At 40.7% G+C, this 21,940-nt stretch overlaps 1 protein-coding gene across 1 annotated transcript in view; it reads right to left on the bottom strand.

Annotated features, from left to right (window-relative positions):
* FMRP (fragile X mental retardation protein) overlaps window positions 1-21,940 on the bottom strand; it is a gene marked incomplete at its 5' end in the record, with an annotated part of 101,751 nt that overhangs the window by 55,764 nt on the left and 24,047 nt on the right. The window contains 8 exon segments of the mRNA NM_001204634.1: window positions 1,558-1,668; window positions 2,097-2,206; window positions 6,219-6,297; window positions 6,903-7,070; window positions 10,487-10,603; window positions 11,765-11,858; window positions 15,713-15,778; window positions 18,009-18,160. Coding sequence (NP_001191563.1) covers window positions 1,558-1,668; window positions 2,097-2,206; window positions 6,219-6,297; window positions 6,903-7,070; window positions 10,487-10,603; window positions 11,765-11,858; window positions 15,713-15,778; window positions 18,009-18,160 — 897 coding nt within the window.

Genomic DNA, 21,940 nt, shown 5'->3' with positions numbered 1-21,940 from the left:
CCCCCCCACTACCGCTTTCAAATACATTTTTATATACACGTCTCTTTAGGTTTTGGGCCCTTCACAAACGGATTCTTCACATATTTTTCTGTAAGAATATCCAAATACTCGAAGTTCCATTTTTTTAAAGCAAATACCCGATTTTCTAGGGATCGAGACCCGCGGATTCCCTTAAGAGCATGACATTGATGAATCAGCCCATTTACAATTCTACTGAGAATAAGAACATGTTAATGCCCCCCCCCCCTTTGGGAATGGCCTAAAGACCAATTCTACTGTGCATAAGAACATGTTAATATCCCCCTTTTGGGAATGGCCTAAAGACAACTTCAGTCAGTATCCCCTTTGACTATAAATGTTTTCAGGGGAGTTGTAGTGGAGTATAAATAAAGGGGTATTACGATCATAGTGTTGTTAAAAAAAATTTATAATCACAAATAATAGATAATAATAATAGATAATAATAATAGATAGCATTTGTATAGCGCAAATCCCCGCTCAACAGCAAGCTCTATGCGCTTCACAATCTATACTATTACTCCAGCAGACCTAAGAGCATTCTGAAACAACCTTAACTTCCTGGGAAGCATACAGTGCAAGCGGCCATTTATAGGCGCTAAAATACTAACATACTGACAAGATCTTTCGCTGTCTACGGCCGTTCCAACCTGGGTAAAGTGAGGAAAATTTGTGTAAAGTGCCTTTCCCAGGGACAAAATGTCGGGCCCGCGCCTCAAACCCCCGAACCCGCAACCTTGCAATTGCTAGTCCGGTAGCCTAACCACTAAGCCAGCGACGCCACAAAACCACAACAATTCTGCCAAAAACGTAATGATGGGCAGCCCTGACTATGGTCCACTTGCATCATTGTCAGTGTCTCCATTGAAAAAATCTGTAAAATGAAATAAAACTGCCTAAGACTTCCCCCCAGACAATGATAACAAATGCAACTAACGTCAGGTGTAATTAAAACATGACTTTTTTCCTAGAGACAATATGTGAGGCAGCGCGGTGGAATAAGGCTCTCGTCAATTTTTGGGCATGTAGAGTTATTGGTATCATCTTAAAGCTTATTCAGTTGTCTTTATTTGGATGAAAATGTATCCATTTATCTTGAATACAAGTCGAGATATTTGCAAATGAAGGAGGTGGGGGTCAAATGTTTTCAGAGGTAAAATTAGTGAGAAAATGGCCTCCACAGATTAGTTATTTCCTTAGCTTTAGAGTCCGTGGTAACTGAATATTTACATTTTTTGTGCCTTTAATCAACATTTTCAAGAAAAATCCACACAGAAATGAGTTCTTTAATGGGCATGAAAGGTGTTGAGCCAAAAAACAAAAATGTGATTAAAATTCACAAACCTGCAGAAAAATGCAGGTTTCTTCACTATGATTATTTTGACGAGAGCCTGATTCCACCATGCTGCCACACATATATTACCAATATGATCAGATTGAGACACATTAACAATATGACACAAAACCAAAAGATCCTGGAAACTTAGAAACCCCACTATACCTGAAGCGCTTAAATCAGAGATCTGAGTTTGGATTTACCTTGAGGTGGTCCAGGTGGTACTCAAGTAGAAGTTTGGCATTGCTGATGCTTTCCATCGTTCCAACAAATATGAATGGTACCTGACCCTTCATGGGACAGAAGAAAGAGGCCTTGTCTTACTGTTTTGCGTGCTCTTGTAGTTGGTACTCACAAAAATACCACAAAGTAAAATACTGATACTATCTATTCAAAAACTCTTGGGAAACAGTTTTAACAACTATCTACAGACACATTAAAACAGTCAAAACTGACCCAGAGGGTCACCCACTGTCGTGAAGAAAAATGGTTCTATTAGATAGGTGGTTCTCTTGAACAGGTTAAAAAAAAGCAAAATGTTCCAAATCTACAGCAGTTTCTCTTAATCACACAAGGGCCTAAAACATGCTCTATGTTTCACCATTAATTAACTAAAACTATTAACTAAAACATTTCAAGATAAATAACTATTGTTATTATTAATTACCAAAATTCTAGAACATTTAATGACTGAACGCACCAGTTCAACACACTGGGAACAAACCATGTTGTCTTTTGTTACCTCTTCCCTTTCTGTCTCATGCTCATTGTCGCCTTCAATTTTGACACGAACAACCCCAGACTTATCAACTATGTCTTGGATGTTCCGCCCATTCTTTCCAATTACTTTAGCTGTAGAGAGAGCATCAAGATTTGCTAAAATATATACATAAACACAATAATTATAATCAACAATTGGTCCTGAAAACTGTGAGGATTCTTTAAGCACAATACAAGATACAAAATACACAATACAGTTCCCAACCAAGCATTAGCTTGAGCTGAACAGTGCACAATGGCTGAAAAACAGTGACACTGTTCCTTGTGAAAAGGTTAAGTTTTAGTAAGAGTTTTGCAGGACTTGCAACACAATAAGGCCGTATAAGTGCAGAAGGCTAAACGCATTACAAGAGAGTAACAAACACAAAAAAGGAGGAGGATAAGGATGATGTTTGATAGGAAAATAAGAGCAAACAGAGCACCCGCCAACCACCCACCATATGAAAACATAAAATGAAATAATGCAGAGCTGCCCAACCATCAGTATATGTTTTAGTAATCAGCAAATAAAAAATTAGCAATCTCGCTAAAAAATTCTTAATATATCCATGGATTGTGCTCTACCCTGGGGTTTCAAGGACAGGGGTTGTAGTAAAGGAAGTATAAAGAAACGCAAACAAAGACGTGGTGAAAAAAGCTTTTTTTACCGGCTCATCACCAGTCGACTTTTTTTTTTTAAGAGCGGAAAAGGGGGCTATTGTATCAAGTTTCAAACAATGATCCATTTTTTAAAAAATCTCTCCCTGATCTTGGCTGTCACACACAGCACAAAAAAAACAGGAATTTGCCAACACCTTGTCAAACCAAATGTTTACTTTACTCCTGGATTCGGCACTTCTAAAGTCTAATGTTTTTCTCAGGGCAAAGTGGCACTGAGCGACAAGGGTACAAGGCAAAGAGAATGCTCAAGTTAGAAATTTGTACATGACATAGTGGCGTTTCTCTTAACTCTTTTTATCTCTGTACCAGTCATGGGGCCGCCGCGCCGTATGAGTCGGAAGTCAGTGCGTATAGTTCAAAGTGCTATATTTTTTACATTTACTCTAAGGTTTTAAGGAAATTTGGCAGTTATGTTAGAAATTGAATGTAGTTTTTGTAAATGTATGTGGTTATGAATTACACAAATTGCACAATGTAGATTTTGAGGTGTACTCCACCCTCGAACTTGACCCTGATTGCCACGCCCACGACGACCCATTGGATTTTATAGATCTAGATCTTAGACCTACAAATCGGGCACGAATTCCAGTACTAACCCCATCACCATGATCTGAATCGCTATTAGATGAGTCCAAGTCCTGTTTCTAATCATCCACAACGGAATTTACGGCACTTATTCCAGAGTCACTTTCATCAAATTAGTATAATTCCCCCTCACAACCCAGCGCCACTTCAAAAAGTACTTCGTCAGTCGTGAATGTGCGTTTTCAAGACATCTTTCAAGCTTCTACACCCATCAAAAACAAAGTAACCACTGTTCAATACTGTTCATTGAAAATTTAAAATATTCAGACAGAGCTAGCATCGCCCACGGCGTCACTTTTCGCCCGATTCTGTTACTTTTAGTTCGCGTGACTCAGCAGCCCGCCGGAGCTCCCCGGCTCGCGGTCACGGGATTAATGAGCCCTGAGGCGACTTTGCCGGTGTCGGTCGGGAAGTTCGCATTTTTGACAATGTTTAAAACGATATAACTTCTTCCCCATCCCACACAGCAAACCATTACACGGATGTACTAAAAGCTCAATGTCTTGAGATTTATTCTGCGTTAGCATGGTTAGTTTCTGTGCCTTAGTTTTTGTTCTAGACAAGTGTTTGTAGAGTACCCAATTTGTCCTATTTTAGTTACAAAGTTATGAATAAATGATTGTTATTTTTAAAAAGGCACGACAGATCTCTCCAAATTCTGTGTTAAACTGACTACGAATATCATGTCTTTTACTACGAGAAATCTTAAATCTGTGGTAGTAGTAATAGTCAAGTTATAAGAGAAGAAAGATGCACATCTGCATATTTTAACTAAAGACGATCAGCGTTAGTTCTTATTTTACTATTAAACAAGAGAAAGTTACTCTGCGTTTGTTCATGAATCATGCTGTGTCTGTGGCAGCCTGCATACAACTAAAAAGATATAATATAAGCGATTTAAAAAACCACAAAACCGTGTAAATACATGGGTAGAGATAAACTTCTGTTATGGAATAAAAATAATGACAGCTAAAACATTCATTCTTAGTTTTTGTGTAGGAAATATGCGCGGACACAAATGAATGTAAAGAAATCAGTCACATTGTCAGTTATTGCAAATGGTCATAGAGACGTAAAAAAAGTTGGAAAAGTCTGGTGCTGATTCAGTGTCCCTGGAAAGCTAGAAATTATTCTTATAACCCAATTACGAGAAGTCATCCTTATTATTCAGTCAACTTACAAAACCTAGACTTAGCGTTTTAAGAAAAGTAAGCAATTTCTGGAGTGTAACAGATACTGTTCGTGTACTAGATCTACGTTGAAGATATATTCTAGCACTAAAATCGATTTGTACTTTTCATTGAGAAACTTCATGATAACTTTTATAAACTTTCGAGAAAATATGCGAATATTCAGGATTATATATTAGACACATAAAGTTGTATTTGGAGGAATTACTTCATAGCGAATTGTGTGCGCGATGGATAAAGTTGCAAAATTACAGCCTTCTATTATAAGCGCAGATACCATCTTTTCTGAGTATCTGCACTAATGTTATGTTGTTCATATTCCAAAAGTTCGACAGATTTTGACGATGCGTTTTTTTTATATTGATTTTTTTTCATTCACGTTAGTCCCAAAAAAATTACAATTTAGCATTGCCGACTCCAGCGCGTCTAACGAAATAACCAGACAAGTTACAACGTCCGTTCTTTTTTGAGTCTCAAGAGCAGAAATGCGTGCTTTGGGTGCACTAAATGAAAATTACCATAAATACAAGGATACACCTTAAATTGTACGTTGAAAAGTACCAAAAATTAAGTCGGCCCAGACAGAGCGGCGACAGGGAGCTGACCCCCGTGACCCCGACGTGATAAGGCGCCCGGCGGGGAACCCCCCGCGGCAACTAAAATTCCACTGCCAGTGCGCCGTATTTGCGTATTTTGGTAATTACAAGCAGAACTAGCTTCTTTGACGTGACCGTATCGCTGTTCTGAGTATACTCGTAGCCCGGACTGGTCCTCGCTACGAGTATACTCGTAGCCCGGATAAAAAGAGTTAAACACCAGGCAGGTTGGCTGGGAGGGTCGAAATTTAAAAAATCGGAATCAGATATATTACAATGGTATTTTCATAAAATTGAATAAAAATCATGATGTTTCCGCGAAATTCATAATGATGGACAGCCCTGATAATAGGGGAAAAACAATGGTGCTTTATTTGAATTACTAATATTTCAAATGAACTTCATATCTCAATTGCATGAACATTTAATTTTTGCTGAGGGTGAGCACTGAATTTTCCCAAATCTGCCAGGTTCATAAAGATGTAACATACATATAATCTATGCAGTTATTTCCACAGGTCTCCTACCAACACAACCCTGACCAAAAATAGGCGCTTTCCTCGGAACCCTCGCATACAAAAAAGGGAGTTTGGGAAAACAAAAGGGGGGAGTCTCAAAAGCCCAAGTAAATTAAGCTTATATAACAAAACAACATTGGATGAGCCTATAATGTGCACATAAATTAAAAGAAAATGTCAGCCTACTTGATCTAAATAAGAAGTGATGAGAGGAAAAAGAAAAACTCACTTTGCTTTAGTTGCACAGTCTACTCTAGTTCACATTCACTAGATGCAGCAATTTCTATCCCAGTTTTTCTTCAGGTAAAAAACTCAAAGACCCCAAATTTTATCAAAGTACTTTGCAGATCTGCAGTGGCATCCCATCATCTCATGCAGTAGGATTATTTAGAAAGAAATGATGGTCCCACTCTGGTACCAACATCCTACAGAGACTGGATTTACCCAGTTTCGTCAGGAGTGCAGGATAGACTCAAAATGAAAAAAATCCAATCTCTCAAAATCAAATTGTTCAAAGGAAAGGAAAAAATCATACCAACGAGATCTCTTGGCACTTGAAAAGTCTCTTCGGAGAACTCCAACAAGCCTCTGGCTGAACGAACAGCCTCCAACGTCTGAAATAAAAATAATTATCCTTAAATTATCTATCTACCATCACTGTATCAAAACAATACACTACAAACCTTGACAAAGCCTAAAAAGTCTCAGTGACCATAAGCAAGTCACAGAGGTTGACCAGAGTTTTTTCTAATCACTCTTACTTTCATGACGTGACAATTAAATTGTTTTAATACAACCTAGGCCCACCCTCATACATATAAATAACAATCTGACTAAAATTTGAAAGGACGGAATTAATCTTTCTGCAAAACACTATCCACTCTGTGTTCACGTTGAAGAACCTACTATTCGACATCAAGCTCAAGCTATTATTTCTACTCTACTTCCAACCCAACTCCCTACCTGTAGTTACACAGCAAAGCACAGTGTTGAGTGTATGAAAATGAATTACATGAAGTCTAATTTCCTGGGTGATGGCAGATTCAACCGAAGTCCCTTTGTTACAATCAATTTGAATACTCAAGGTTTAAACATTTCTATTTTTTACTGTCTCTAGAAGATGCTATTCTCAAAGTACAGAGCAGAGATAACTGCTACTGGTATGTATCGGGACATGTAAAACTGGAATCAAAAGACTTTACTGTAGAAGAGAACTTACCTCTCCATAGACTTTAAATGTACATGAGGCTTCGTCCAGTTCAATGCCAGTGATGCCCTCCACCTTGCGTGCCTGCTGGATGTTCGCTCCATGCGTGCCAATGGCCAGACCCATGAGCTCGTCCCTCACCTGAAACTCTTCCATGTAGCCGGAGCGTACTTTGGTGCTCTGTGAAAGACACGTGGCCTGCTTGGCACAGTAGGACAGACCACAGCACATCACCAATCAAACTGCATACACTTTTGCCAGACATATACGCTTTATTCAGGTGTAGACACTTTAGCCAAACACTCACAACTTTCAACAGCAAATTCTCCTTTGGAAGAATGCATGAGCAACTTATTACAAACACCTAGCATCAATCTAATATTACAACAAATACAAGATCCCTAAATTAATATCTGCAATACCCGTATAAATCTACAGTGGTATAACTGAATCAAAATATGAGACACTTTAAAGCAGGCATGGCCAAGCATGGGCAAATTAAGCGAATCAGAACATCTTGCTTGCCAAAGCAGAAGAAAATTCTGTAAAATTGGTTGAATTCTGAAGCTCTCAAAAAGGAGACTAAAACTGGGCCAGATCTTGCCCGCAAGATGCATTTTTCCCATGCCTGACTTTGAGAGTCTAAACATATTTTCCCTCGTCACGCACATTTCCAAGCCAAATCTCCCTCATTCAATACTTAATCAAAACCATTTCATACCCATCACAAATTGCACCCCATTGCAACCAATACCTCTATAACTGAGAAATTTTCTGTGAAGATATAATTAACCTGCTCTAAGAAGTACTGCCAAAACCCATTATACAGCCAATGTTGGGACAAGCATAAAGTTGGCGGTACAGCGGGGGTGGGGGTATGACGGGATGGCACCGACTGCCATCTTGACTAGTGGTAGAAATTAGAGACAAATTATGAGCCTTCTCGACTCATCAAGATCTGCCATGCGCAAGGAAAAACGATTATCAACCAATTACATATACAGTTCCAGCTGAACTTAACTAGATTTACTTAACAAATTTCTGCCAATCATAAATTAGGACATATTATGTGTCTAGTTCCCGGTAGATGTACATTTCTTCCAGACAGTATTCATCAATCCTCAGGCCGCCTCACGCCTATAATGCATAGTATTTTGAGTCGACAGAATATAAAAGTAGTACTGACAGTGAAACATTAAATTTTTATTCAAATGTCTTTAAAACAAGCTTTCATGAAATGAGGAGTAAATTCGAAGAATTATAGTGAATAAATTTTTTTCATCCATTGATTTCACCCCCTATGACGTCAGGAAGTCCTGGTAATATGAGAACCGCAGCACTTCCCACCACTCGTCACTTTGCTACGCAAACCTGATACTGGTCGGACACGATGTATTACTTCTCTTGAACTATGTGAATAATCCACTTATTATCGCTATTTTGTGTTCAGTGATATTGCGGTGATTATTGGATTTACCCTCATTGAAGAACAGAATCGACAAGTATTGTAACATTGCCCACGTTCTTTAATTTACTAGATCTATATTATTTACTAAAAAGTTGTGTTCTAGGTCGACAGTTATTGCTCACATCTTATAATTTACAAGACGTATATTGTTTACTTATAGGTTGTTTTTGCCATATAAATTATAAACCCTCTTTGAGCTCCCCATTTCACAACACTTGGGGAACATCATATCATTGGCCGAGAATTCTCACCGTCTAACTCCGAATTCGTAAATTTTTCAGGAGAAACAAAAAACAGAATTCTATGGCACTTATGGGGATTTACTGCCTTTAAATGCACTAGACTGAAATAAATTACTTTACTTTTAAGTATATACAGTGGAACTCTGATTCAACTAGGTCGCCAAGCCTGACCTAAAATCTCGTTGAATCCGAGTGTTCGTTATACCAAACAAGAGGCTTTTGTGTAGATAATTACAGGCACTGAGCAAGTAACGTATAAAGGAAAGTAACAAGGGGTGCCTGAAATGCCTGCATATTTTGAGCTGAGCAAAAAAGATGAATTCGTTCAAATGCACGCCTGTGTCATCTCGATAGTTTGCCAAAGAGTCGTGTTGCTGTGTATAGGGCCAAGCATACGGCAACTTTTGAGTCCATAGACCAGCGCACAATTCATTGCGTAGATCTACGTCAACACTAGCTCATCATTGTGAATTTCTGAGAGTCCGAAGTGTCGACGAACGAAATGTTCGTTTAGAACTCTCCAACCCGGCGGTCATTGTGCCATGGAAGGAAATTGCTGTTACAATTCTCATGGTTGAGCGATGATGGCTAGCTCTTGGCCCCGAATAACTCTGCATTGTAGTCCTTTTGTTAATGTTACCCAAAACCTCGAAATAATTAGACATTCAGTCAATCCAATAGTGGCAATAGTAAGCCTACTAAAAAAGATCTTATTCTTTCTACGTAGTACAGTCAAACCTGCCCTGACGGCCACCTCTATAAGACGGCCACCTGTACAAACGGCCACTTTCCATTCCCCCCCCCCCTTGTGTTTTTTCTATATAAATTAACTGTGTAAAACGGCCACGGCCACCTTATTTTAACACACAACCCCTATAACACTAAGCAATAACACCTGTCTTAGACAGCCACCTTAGTGACTCCTTTACGTTTTGTCATAAATTGTGCATTGGCCCCTGGCGTGGTGGGCGAGCCGTCATAATTCAATACCCTGTCGTTGTTGTTAGGTAGTCCCTCCAACCGATCATGTTGCGTAGGCCCTTCCCACTGTTGACGAATAGGTACCAATTTTCAGCTGCTGGTGAGGTAAGCGTGTGATCCCTCATAACCCATAAGCCCCGCCCAGAACTCATACACAAATTGTACGTGAGATGAGTGGTCCCTGTTTACCCAGTCTGTAACTAAGTAACAAAGGACGCCTACATGAACTTGCAACAGAAGCGTTGCTTGTTCTCCGAGTGGTGGCGACCCATGTGTTTGTTCTAACAAGGCACTCGGTCTTCCTCGTCTGATACATTTCGTTTTATTGTCACCCTTGCGCAAAATCAGCAACAATAAAAATTACTAACAAAATACAAACCAACAACAACAGCAAAAACAAAAACAATGCGGCTACTTTCGATTGGGACCTCAGATGGGAATGGTTTGTTTTCTTCATCTTGATTAGTCCTGCCTAAGACGGCCACCTGTCTTATACGGCCACTTTTCTCCTTGACAATGGGTGGCCGTCTTACACAGGTTTGACTGTACTTGTGTACCTACAGCTACAATTCGATCCACCATTCTCAAAGAAATTGTGAGAAGGTCTCTCTCTCTATCTCTCTCTCTAACCCATGGAGTTGATATAACTTTAAGAATGTATGGATTTACGCAAAAACAAAGAAGATTGGAAGCACTGCAGAATGGGATTGGGGGGGGGGGGTGTCTTTTTCTTCTTACGCCACCCATTGCAAATCCGGTAGTTTTGACACCTTTATCGGTAAGGCGGTAAAACAAGCCCAAAATCTGTAACTATAGGAAAAATCTGTAGATTTAGGCAGTCCTGAAATACATACAATAAAAGACCAGGAATGAGGGGATGGGGGGGAACCACCAGACCAACCGACCTGCAGCTTTTTTGCTGCTTCCTCTGTCCTCTGCTTCAGCAACACTTTCTGCCGCATGTTCCTCAAGAACATGTCCCCAATCATCGAAGCTCTTTTGACAACAGTTTGATCCGAAGTCTGAAATATCAATGGTAAGGGTCGAATTCAAAATAAATATAGGCTCTGTGTGTGTGTGTGTGTGTGTGCGTGCGTGTGTCTGTGTGTGGGTGTGTGTGTTTGTGTATGCGTGAGTCTGTGCGTGTGAGTGTGTGTGTGTGCCATATAATGAAATTTAAAAAATAAACACTTCATAGCTTAATACCTAACGTACCATGAGATGAAGATTGTTAGAGCACGGTTGTGCTTTAAAAAGACGACAATAATTAGTAGTACTGAAAGCAAGCTAAGGAAACAACCAGAAATTTGTTTTCAAAAGATACTTGCATGAAAGATGATTAAATTATTTCACACCAAGGACCAACCTCTTCATAGTACAGATGTCATTATTTTGATTAAACACTTTTGTTATAAAATTTTAAAAAGATTTATCTCCTCTTGACAGTACTTCAGTGCAATCTCATTATTTTAGGGCAGGTTTCAATATTGCATTCCACAACCTTTTAAACAGCAAATGTCTGCAATATGTGCACCAACATAAATTGAGTAATATGTTGAATTTTGACATTATAACACTATGGGTTTCAAATTAAAGCTCTGTTCACCCCCTACTAATGGGTAAACACAATACTAAGTCTAGCTACTTGGGCTCCATAAAGTTATAGTCACTTGAAGTTGTAGAGTTACAAAGCCATAGTACTGAGAAGAGGGAGGTTTAGCTAGATATCTTGAAACAGCTGAGTATAATTAGTGACTTATTCTGTTAAATTGTTACACATGTATAATGTGAAATATTTCTCTGAGAATGTATTCTTCCGCCCTCTAGTAGAACTATAAAAAGACACAAAAACTAAAGCGGTTACAAGCCTGTTTCTCAGTGGAAGAGGTTGATGTAATACAATAGACAAAATAATGAAATCTGATAGATTCTTGGATAACTGCTATTAAAATGTAAGTACTCAAAGTAATTAGTATAAATAAAATATAAATACCTTTTATATCCAAGTGACATGAAAACAATTATCCTTGAAATACAAACACAAAATGGACATAAACAAGGAATCCCCATCCATCAATCAACTTTATGCATACAGAGGCATACACTTCCTCAAAACACTTATCACATATATACTACTTGACATGATACTGAAGAACACAAAACCAATAGTCAAACGTTCTTACCACAACATGAATAGATCTATCCTCAGGGCAATACGTGACCACAGCACCACCTATGTGCTTGCGAAACTCTTGAATGGCAACTTCTTCCTGGCATCTGCAGACAGACAAATGAACAGTATACAGTGAAGCCTGTCTAAGACGGCCACGCATTGTGAAGGAAAAGGAGGCCATCTTTGACAGGACTTATAAAAATGAAAAAAACAACCCATTTCCTTCTCAGGTCCCAATCAGGAGCATTTACAGGCTCGGGAATATCGTAAGGCTCATTAAAATGGGTTTTTTCTTTCTTTCGGAGGCTGCTTCGATTGTTAAATTCTGCAATGTGCAATGCAAGGGTAAAACAAAACAAAATCAGGAAAACCGAATGCCATGGTAAAACAAAAAAAATGAGTAAACGAACTACACTTCAGTCAGAAGGTCATGTTGACATGTCAAGCGACTTCTCATCTCACTTATGATTTGTGTGTGGTCAGAGTAGTGGCCGGGGCTCTTAGGTTATGACGGATCACATGCCTCCCTCACAAGCAGTAGGAAGTTTGTTACAGACAGGTCATTTGTTGGAATAAAGAGAGGCAGAACGACAAAATAATGGTCCTATAGTGTAAGAGAAAAGTCAGACAGATAAACAGAAACAACAGAGGAAGAGAAAAGTAGAACTTACCAGTTGCACCCTCCATCCACCCGCCGGACTGTTCAACTTGGGTAAACAGTAGGAAGGATGTTTGCAATATTGGTCAGTTTATTCATTGGAGGAACAAACACTGACGATAGGTGAATGGGTTATATAATTAATGATAAAGCGTCGGGCAATAAGAGATTTGTATAGCCATCTTGTGGTTGTTATATAATGGCTGCCACTGCGCTGGACAGGTTATCATTTTAAACAGTGCTATTTTGTAGAAAAAAAGCACGGGGGAGGCACCATTTGTACAGGTGACTGTTTTATACAGGTGGCCATCGTGGCAGGCTCAATTGTATTTTTACTAGACAGCAAATTGTTATTTTAGTTTTAGTAAGTGTTTACAGTGCTCACAACTGCATAAGGTCATATGAGCGCCAGGGGAAGGATGTCAACAGGGAAGTCCGTACAGGGAATCAGACTTGCTCTGCTCACCTCTCTAGCTTCAACAGCACAAAGTCTGCTGCAACTATCAAGGCGCCCCGGAAATAGCGGGTCACAAGAGTGTGACAAACATACAAAAGGAGTACAGGAAAAATGACGATAGTTAGGATTAGGAAAGAAAAAGCAGCACTTCCCTGTTGCAGTTCAGGCACAGTTGGGAGAATGACGTTGGATCAGCCCATTTACAATTCTACTGTGCATTAGAACAAGAAATATCCCCCCTTTTGGAATGGCCTAAAGACACTTCAGTCAGTGGCACCGCCCCCGGGGGTTTTGTGGCGAGAAAACTCTAATGCTACAACATTGACATCTCTGCACTTAGTGAGACGCGTCTTCCAGCTGATGAGGGAAGAAGGAGGTGACTATACTTATTTTTGGAAAAGAACCACAGACAGAGAAACGAATTCACAGAGTTGCCTTTGCCATCAGATCAGCTCTCCTGAAGAGCCTTCCTAGGTTTTCGACACAGTCAACAGAGAAGCCCTGTGGACTGTCCTAGAACAAATTGGCTGCCCTCCCAAGTTCCTAAAGATCATCCAGCTCTTCCACACAGGCATAGGCATGAGTGGGCAAGTTCTAGCAAGTGGCAACATGACAGACCAATTCGAAATTACAAATGGCGTCAAACAAGGCGGTGTCTTGCCACCAATCCTCTTCAATATCTTACTCACCGCCATGCTTTCCCATGCCTGCAAGGATTTGACAAGGGAATATACCTAAATTATCGACCAGATGGCTCTCTTTTTGATCTACATCGCCTGCAAGCCAAGACAAAAATCGGCACAAAACTCCTCCAGGAGGGGCTCTTCGCCGATGACTGCTCCTTGAATGCTCACTCTGAAGCGGACCTGCAAATGAAGCTCAATCACTTCGCAGAAGCCTCAAAGCTTTTTGGACTTACAATAACTTCGAGAAAACTGAAGTTCTTCACCAGCCTACCCCACAAACTAACCCACTGTCTCCAAACATCATTATCAATGGCAACAGCCTGAGGAACACAAAGAACTTTAAATACCTTGGAAATGTCATCTCTGCAGGTGTTCTTTTTTTTTTAGTAGAGGTTTTATAGCGCACGCAACTGCATAAGGTCACAATAGCGCGAAGGGGTGGATGTCAACAGAGAAATCCTTACAGGGAATCGGGTTTACTCTGCTCACCTCTCTAGCTTCAACAGCACAAAGTCTACATCAGGCATCAAGGCACCCCGCAAAGAGCGGGTCACAAGAGTATGGCAAACATACAAAAAAAGTAGAGGTAAACGCCGATAGTAAGGTGAGGAGGAAAGAAAAAGCAGCAGTTCCCTCTTGCAATTCCGGCACAGTTAAGAGCATGACATTGATGAATCAGCCCATTTACAATTCTACTGTGCAACAGAACATGATAATGTCCCCCCTTTGGGAATGGCCTAAAGACACTTCAGTCAGTGGCACAGCCCCGGGGGGTTTCTCTGCAGACGGCTTCATCAATCAGGAAATTGATTCATGAATCAGCAAAGCCAGCCAAGCTCTCGGTAGACAGAAAAACGAGGTACTAAAACAGTAAAATGTCTGCCTGTCAACAAAAATCAAAGTGTACGAAGCCATTGTGGAGACCTGGAAACTCTACAGAAGGCACATCAACAAATTAGAGCAGTTCCACCAAACGGCTCTCCACAGCACACTTGGCATCCGGTGGCAAGACCGCATCACCAACATTGAGGTCCTCAACCGATCAAGCTCACAAAGCATAGAAAGCATGCTCGTCAAAGTCCAACTGAGATGGGTCGGCCATGTCATCCGCACAGAAGACCACCAAATGCCCAAACAACTGCTGAACGGCTAACTCGCAAGTGGCAGAAATCTCGGGAGGCCAAAAAAGCGGTTCAAAGACACGATAAAGGAAAACCTCCAGTTTGCTCAGGTTACCCCCACAGAACTCGAAAGAACCGCCACTGAAAGGAACACCTGGCGAAGGGCCGTCTGTCTTCCCAGCAGAAACAGCGCTTCACCAGTGTCCCCACTGCACAAGACGTACATCCAGGATCGGGTTGCACAGCCACATGCGCATCCACAGATGAGCTGCAGAATCTCATCGCCATTTTCGGCAACGAAGGACTACCTACACACTATATGCATTGTGTCATTAAATTCTGGGGCAGGCTTATACACTTAGAAAATGGCACATCAAAGAAAAGTTACGTGCAATTATATTGTTCCTGTGAACTGGGCAGAGCCAACAGGACTACTGAAGTCCAGAAGTTAAAAACCTATTATTTTCCCTTGGGTTTTTTTTCTCAAAGTGGTGGAAGCACGAAATAATTTCTCAGGGCAGTAAAAAAGTAGCCTTGTAGATCATACTGTGCAGAATATAGAGGAAGAAGTCTGCCCCAAGTATAATTCATTCTCTCTTACAATTCCGTATCAAGAAACAGCCGTGTATATTATCAACATCCCAGAGAATTGGAATAGACGAGTCAAAACCTGTTAAAAACTCATAGCCTTCCATAAAATAACAATCTTTATTAGTGGAAATTGATAAATTAACCATTATGTGAGAGGTGTAACTCTCTTTTCTTTTCTTTTTTTTTGGGGGGGGGGGGGTTCCAAATTTTGCACATCAAAAGAAATTTTTAACTCCTAGACCCTGTGACATAAATATGCAGTTTGACCCATGATAACAGATATGTGCACAACTTGCACTTTTTCATTTTGGAAACTATATTTCAGAAATAAGCGTTTTTATATGATGTGATGTGAGCCAATGGCCTTAAACACTGAATAAACACCAGACAATCGCCATGGTGATAATAAAACCATCTTTAAAGTCAAATAGTTTTGAGTTCTTACCCTTCTCTGAGGTCTGGAGGTACTTCAAGAAGAAACTGGCAAAAGGAATCTTTTGTGATTGGGGGACTGAAAAAAAAGAAAAAGAAAGCAAGAATAATAAATGAAGAGGAATTGCATACAGGTCTAATTTAAAAAATGACAGCTGAAAAAAGGTGTCGCACAAAAATCGAAAAAGACAGGAATACGAAAGGTCCAAAAACTCTTCGAATTGGGCATCATGAATTTAATCAAAATAACCATGATGATAATACAGTAGTCTCCGCCTAAGATCCCGGTGCTTGGGAGCAAGGAAATGCGGGATCTTAGGCGAACCGGGATCTTAACCGATGAACCCAGGGAAGAATCTATGGTGACCCATGTTAAGGCTCACAATCGGTAAAATGGTCTCCCTCCACTCTACAACGAACTGACGTGACCGCTTGGTGGGTTTATGACATATGGCGAGCAAAGAGTGGTTAACCTTGATGACCTATCACGGTGCATAGTGGGATGTGGCATGCCATTTTCACTTATTATCCTATCATGAGTCTCAAGATCTACGCTTATCCAGTTGCCCCTCCTCTTTACCTATCAAAAATTTATAGCTTTCCATCTCTGACCGAGTCCCCCCCGCCTTTGTCGTTACACACCATTACGTTGTGAACCCACCAATTAAAATTCAGTCTGTCTCGAAAATTTGGGAGTAGAGACAACTGCTGCAATGGCCAAGGAAGAGTTCACGGTTCGATGTGATCCTGCCTGGAGCGAACGTGTAGGCCCTACCCACCCAGCGAGTGATGCAAGTTTAGGTGGCGAGCTCAGGTGTGAGTGCGATGCGTGGGGAAAACAAACGCGTCGATCAGTTCACACCCTGGTGTGATCCTGTCTGAGGCAAACATTGTATCACTTCATCGAGTTTTACAACGTGTATGTGATCACATTCACGATAGTGGTTGATCTTTGACGCGACGGACAGTTTATTGATCTCAACTTTTCACTCTAGGTTGATCGGCTGTGCCCGCCCGGGTTTTTGTTTAGCAAATTATGATCTGAAATGCGGGACCTTAGCCGAATGTAGACCATCAGAGCGGGATCTTAGGGGTGACTTTTGTATAGTAAAAATTCTGTTTTCCTAAAACAACGGGATCTTAAGCGGCGGGATCTTAGGCGGAGACTACTGTAATAATAATACAGTAGTATCCGCTTCAGATCCCCGTGCAAGGAAAATGCAGGACTTTAGGCGATCAGGATCTTACCAAACGTACCAAAGGAAGAATCTACGATGACCCATGTTAAGGCCCACAACCGGTAAAGTGGTTTCCCTCAACTCTAAAATGAACTGACGTGACCCATGGGTGGGTTTATGACATCATATAATGGAGAGCAAAGAGTGGTCAACCTACATGACAAACCACAATTACTATTATCCTATCGTGAGTCTCAATTTCTAAATTTATCCAGTCCCCCCTCCTCCCCTTATCTGTCCAAAATTAATAGCTTTCCATCTCTGACAAAGTTCCCCCCGCCTTTGTCGTTACACAACATCACGTTGTGACCACACCAATTAAAATTTAGTCCGTCTCACAAATTTGGGAACAGAGACAACTGCTGCAAAGGTCAGGGAAGATGTTCACAGTTTGAGGAGATCCCGCCTGGAGCAAACGTGTAGGCCCTGCCCACCTAGCAAGTGCTTTAAGTTTAGGTGAAGAGCTCAGAGGCGAGAGTGATGTTTGGGGTAAACAAACGCGCCGGTCATTCACTCCTCGGAGTGATCCCGTCTGGGGCAAACATTGTACCGTTTCATCGAGTTTTACAACACTTATGTGATCACAATCACGAGAGTGGCTGATCTTTGACACGACAGGCAGTTCAACAATCTCAACTTTTAATTCTTGGCTGATCAGCTGTGCCCGCCCGAATTTTTGTTCCGTAAATTATCATCTGAAAAGCGGGATCTTAGCAGCATGTAGACCTTCACAGTGAATCAGAGTGGGATCTTAGGGGTGACTTTTGTATAGCAAAAATTCTCTTTTCATAAAACAACGGGAACTTGGGCTAACCAGGATCGTAAGCAGTGGGACCAGGACTTGAAAGTGGTAGGAATCCAAATTAAAGGTTAAAATGTTTTGTTCAAGTAAGACTCATCAAAGTCTTGTCTGAAAATGTAGCATTTGTTTCTCAAAAGCTCTTTCTCTTTCGGCCCATTGTGTGAAATTGCTTGCCTTGCACAAACCTAAAGAAAATAAAGGATGGCATTTCTCTCAATAACTGGTAACACTACCTCAAAAACATAATGTAACAAACTATGATCACATACTTCAGATTAACCATTCGAATTTTGTCTAGAGGCAAGATGTCATTCTGATCCCATGGGAAGTCTACAACAGCAAATTCCCCTTTCAACATTTTAATCCGCGCTGGATACCAAGCAGGGCCCTCATCGTCTTTGTCCTTCCCTTTTGTGTAAACCTGAGGACAAAAAACAAAACCAAGAGAACAATGAAAATCTTTCACGAATAATGGGAACAAAACACACAAAACAGTTACATAATAGTTTCATTCTTGTTTCGTTTGTGCCAATTACAGATAAAAAATAGAGTGCAAAAGAATTCAGGTCGCGGGGATGGGGGGTTGATTGTTGAAACTTGAAACAGGAAAGAGTCAGAAACTCATCTTTGAATTCAAACTATTCTGCCTGAACTTACCCCCTTTTCTTGAGAAGAGAGTAGACTTCATTTTTTAAATACGAAATATATACAGTCAAAGTTGAGTCAAACCTGTTTTGTTTTAGTAAGAGTTTTGCGGCACTTGCAACACAATAAGGGCTAAGGTCATATCAGTGCAAAAGATTCGAAGTGTTACGAGAGAGCAACAAACACAAAAAAAGGAGGGGAGATAAAGACGATAGATGTTTCATAGGAAAGACGAAGAAAGCCACACCAGAGCACCCACCAACCACCCACGTCAAACCTGTGTAACAAGGACAAAAGTGGCTGTATAAGACAGGTGGCCATTTAAGGCAGTACTGATGAAAATGAAGAAAACAAACCATTCCCTTCTAAGATCCCAACTGGAGGAGGTCGAACACTAAGGACTGCTGTTAAGGCTAATTAATATAGGGTTTTTGTTTGTTTTTTTCCTTTTTTTGTTGCTGACTTTGTGCTTGATAAAGCGAAATGTGTCAGACAAGAAGATTGTGTGCCATGGCAAAACAAATTAATGGGTCGTCACCATTCAGTGACCAAGTGCAACTTCTGCCACAAGTTCATTTTGAAGCCCATTGTAACTGACTGGGTAAACAGTTTGATGTTTTAGTAAAAGTTTTACGGAACGTCAACTACATAAGGTAATATGAGCGCGCTTAAAAAGTTGGTTTTCTTAGCAACAGTTCACTGCTCAGTCCGATTCCGGCCAACTTCTCTAAAAAAAATAACAATTTTGCGTGAATAAATGCTCAATTTAAAATGACTTTCTAAATAACATGTAAAATTTTAAACCATATAATTTACAATTTTCCGTAAAGGCCAATGGCCTTTAAAAAATCAATTATTATTTTCTTGTTTGTTCCAATAAGTCTTCCACAGACTGGAGGAGTAGTTTTTTACTTCATTTTTAAAGGCAGTCTGTGGGAGAGTGTTTGTCTTTGATCCCAACAGAAGGGACAAGGATTTCTTTGCCAGGAGGTCCACTAGCTCCACTAGCTCGTTTCCTCGGATGCCCACATGGCTAGGTAGCCATGCAAACAAGATACCTTTCCCAGTGTCAGCCAAAGTGTGTATTTTTTTTTTGTAACCTGACTATTTTTGGGTGTAAGAGTGTGTAGTTTGTAAGTGAGGTGATGCAAGACAGAGAGTCAGATAGGATATAAGGAAAGATTTGTTAGGAGAATTTTCTACAGAGTCCAGTGCCGCCATGTCAATGGCAGTGGCCTCCGCAGAGAAAATGGAGGCTTCGGGAAGGAGTCTCCACTGGTGTGTACTGTTAGAGGATAGGGCAGCGGCGCCCACAACAGAGTCCAATTTAGAGCCATCTGTGAAGATAACTCTGCACCGGGGGTATTTTTTAATGTTTTTTGTATTCTGCTTAAAATGTTTGGTATTTTGTACCTGCTTTGGTGTGTGTGGTTAGCTGTAAATCTATTTTTGCCTTGGTGAGGTGCCACGGAGGGAGTTCGGGGAAAAGAAATTGTTGGATGTCTTGTTTGGAGGATTGTACGTTTTTAAGGTCCTCAGGGACTCTGAGGCCCAAGGGTTTGATGAATTTTTTGTTGTTTTGGAATTGGTTTATGGTATCTGGGTTTGTTCTAAAAATACAGTCGTGTGCTGGGTTCTCTGGTGTTTAATTGTGTATTGTAGTGAGAGTTGTGTGCGTCTGAGTGTGAGTGATAGTATGTTTGTCTCGGCCTACTGGAGGCTCTCCACTGGAGAAGTGCAGAAAGCCCCCAGGGCAAGGCAGAGTCCCTGGTTTTGTACTGGGTCTAGCATCTTTAGAACATGGGGTTTTGCCGATCCATAGACCTGACAGCCGTAGTCAAGCCTGGATCAGACACGGGAAATGTATAGGGGGAGAACGTGTTTTGAGTCCCAACCCCACTCTGGATGCAATAAAAAGTTTGAAGTGTTTAACGTTTTCTGGCACCTCACACGAAAGCCTTTTATGTGTGAAATGAATGCGAGTTTCTTGTCAAATATAATGCCCAGGAAACGAGCCTGGTCCTGGATGGGAATCCTTTCCCCATATAGTGTCAGATCCCGTTGCAGTACACGTCTGCCTGATCAGCAAGACGGGGAAAACTTGAAGCCATTATTATTTGCCCATTTTTCAAGTTTGTGCAGCCTTTCCATAGATCTTAGTTGAGGGTTTTTCCAACGGCAGCATATCAAGAAGTCGTCAACATATAACGAGCTGCAGTGGCGGTTTGTTAACTGGGCGGTGCGGTCAGATTTTTGTCAACTGAACTGTTGACTAGAGGTTTATTGCTGATGACGATTTTCATTCAGTTTTAAGTAAATCCAAACAAACATGTAGCCTATCAACATTCAAAAACACCTTGCCGATTTGAAAGCGCTCAAATAGACAAGTGGGATTCACTGCTGTCTCGTCACGACATAACCTTATTCCTTCACGTTTGTTATCGCGCCGGCTCGTAATTTTAAATCGTCTCCCGTCAAACCGTCACGTCGCGGAACTTCGTACTACGTACGAAGCCAAACCACTGACCTAAAAATATCTTTTTAGGTCAGTGGGCCAAACACACGGCGGGCTTGGCTTTGGCCTAGCGATGACGTCAGTCCCATGGACAAATCCATCGTCAGTCCACAGAAAGATTCGTATATCCCTTAACTGCCAGATTGGCTTCTTTGTAGCTTACAAAATTAAGAATGAGACTGTCTTGAGCAGCACAGACACATGTATTATTTTATCAGAAAAACATGTATTTATCATTCAGCCTTTCTCTAACTACTATCAGAACATTTATTGTCAGCATGGCACTACTCTTTTTTGTTTATTGACTTTTTAACCACCTATAGTTCATGTTTGGCATTTACTCATCGTTTTCTCCCCACTAATAACTTACCTGGCCCTTAGGAGTCTGGACAGCGAAAGAAGGAATCGTCTAGTGGAGATATATAAGGAAAATTTTAACGAGGAGCGATAGACACTCGGCTGTCAGAGTCTGGGCCGGAAACCCCCTCCCTTCCCTCCCCTTTTCAACCCTCACCCCAGCTAGACACCAAGTTCTATAATTAGCATTTGACACACTTCCCCACTTTGTTACAACACAGTGTTCAGTGTTCAGTTCTGAGAACTGAGAAGTGCGATGAAGTACATTTGATGATATAATGATCGGAAACTTGTGTGCTTTGTCATCATACAGGACAGTTCTTATTACATATATTTAACGGGTTCAGTGCACGTCGATATTGTGTTTGGGTGTGTAGAAAGTACGAGTAGAGTAAAGTACTGTACTGGAGGCCAGGACCAGCGATTTATTGCTTTTCACTTTGTTTGTTTTCTAGCTTAGACTCAAGTAGTGTGTTTCTTTTTCTGTGCTGATCAAGTGAGTTTCTATTAATCTCAGTAACTTCCATCTTACATTATTCATAATATTGTTTCTTGACGCTACCGCATATTTTAGCTCTTTCACATTATATTACAATGTTTACTGTGGTGTGTGTGTGGGGGAGTGGGGGAGGGGGTGGGGATGGCGAAAGTAGGGGTATAAAATAAGGAGAGAGAGAAAGAGAG

This window comes from Aplysia californica, unplaced genomic scaffold, assembly GCF_000002075.1.
Source record: "Aplysia californica isolate F4 #8 unplaced genomic scaffold, AplCal3.0 scaffold00221, whole genome shotgun sequence".
NCBI classification, from domain to species: domain Eukaryota; kingdom Metazoa; phylum Mollusca; class Gastropoda; order Aplysiida; family Aplysiidae; genus Aplysia; species Aplysia californica.
The sequence above is the reverse complement of the archived record's forward strand: the minus strand, read 5'-3'. Positions and strand labels throughout refer to the sequence as shown.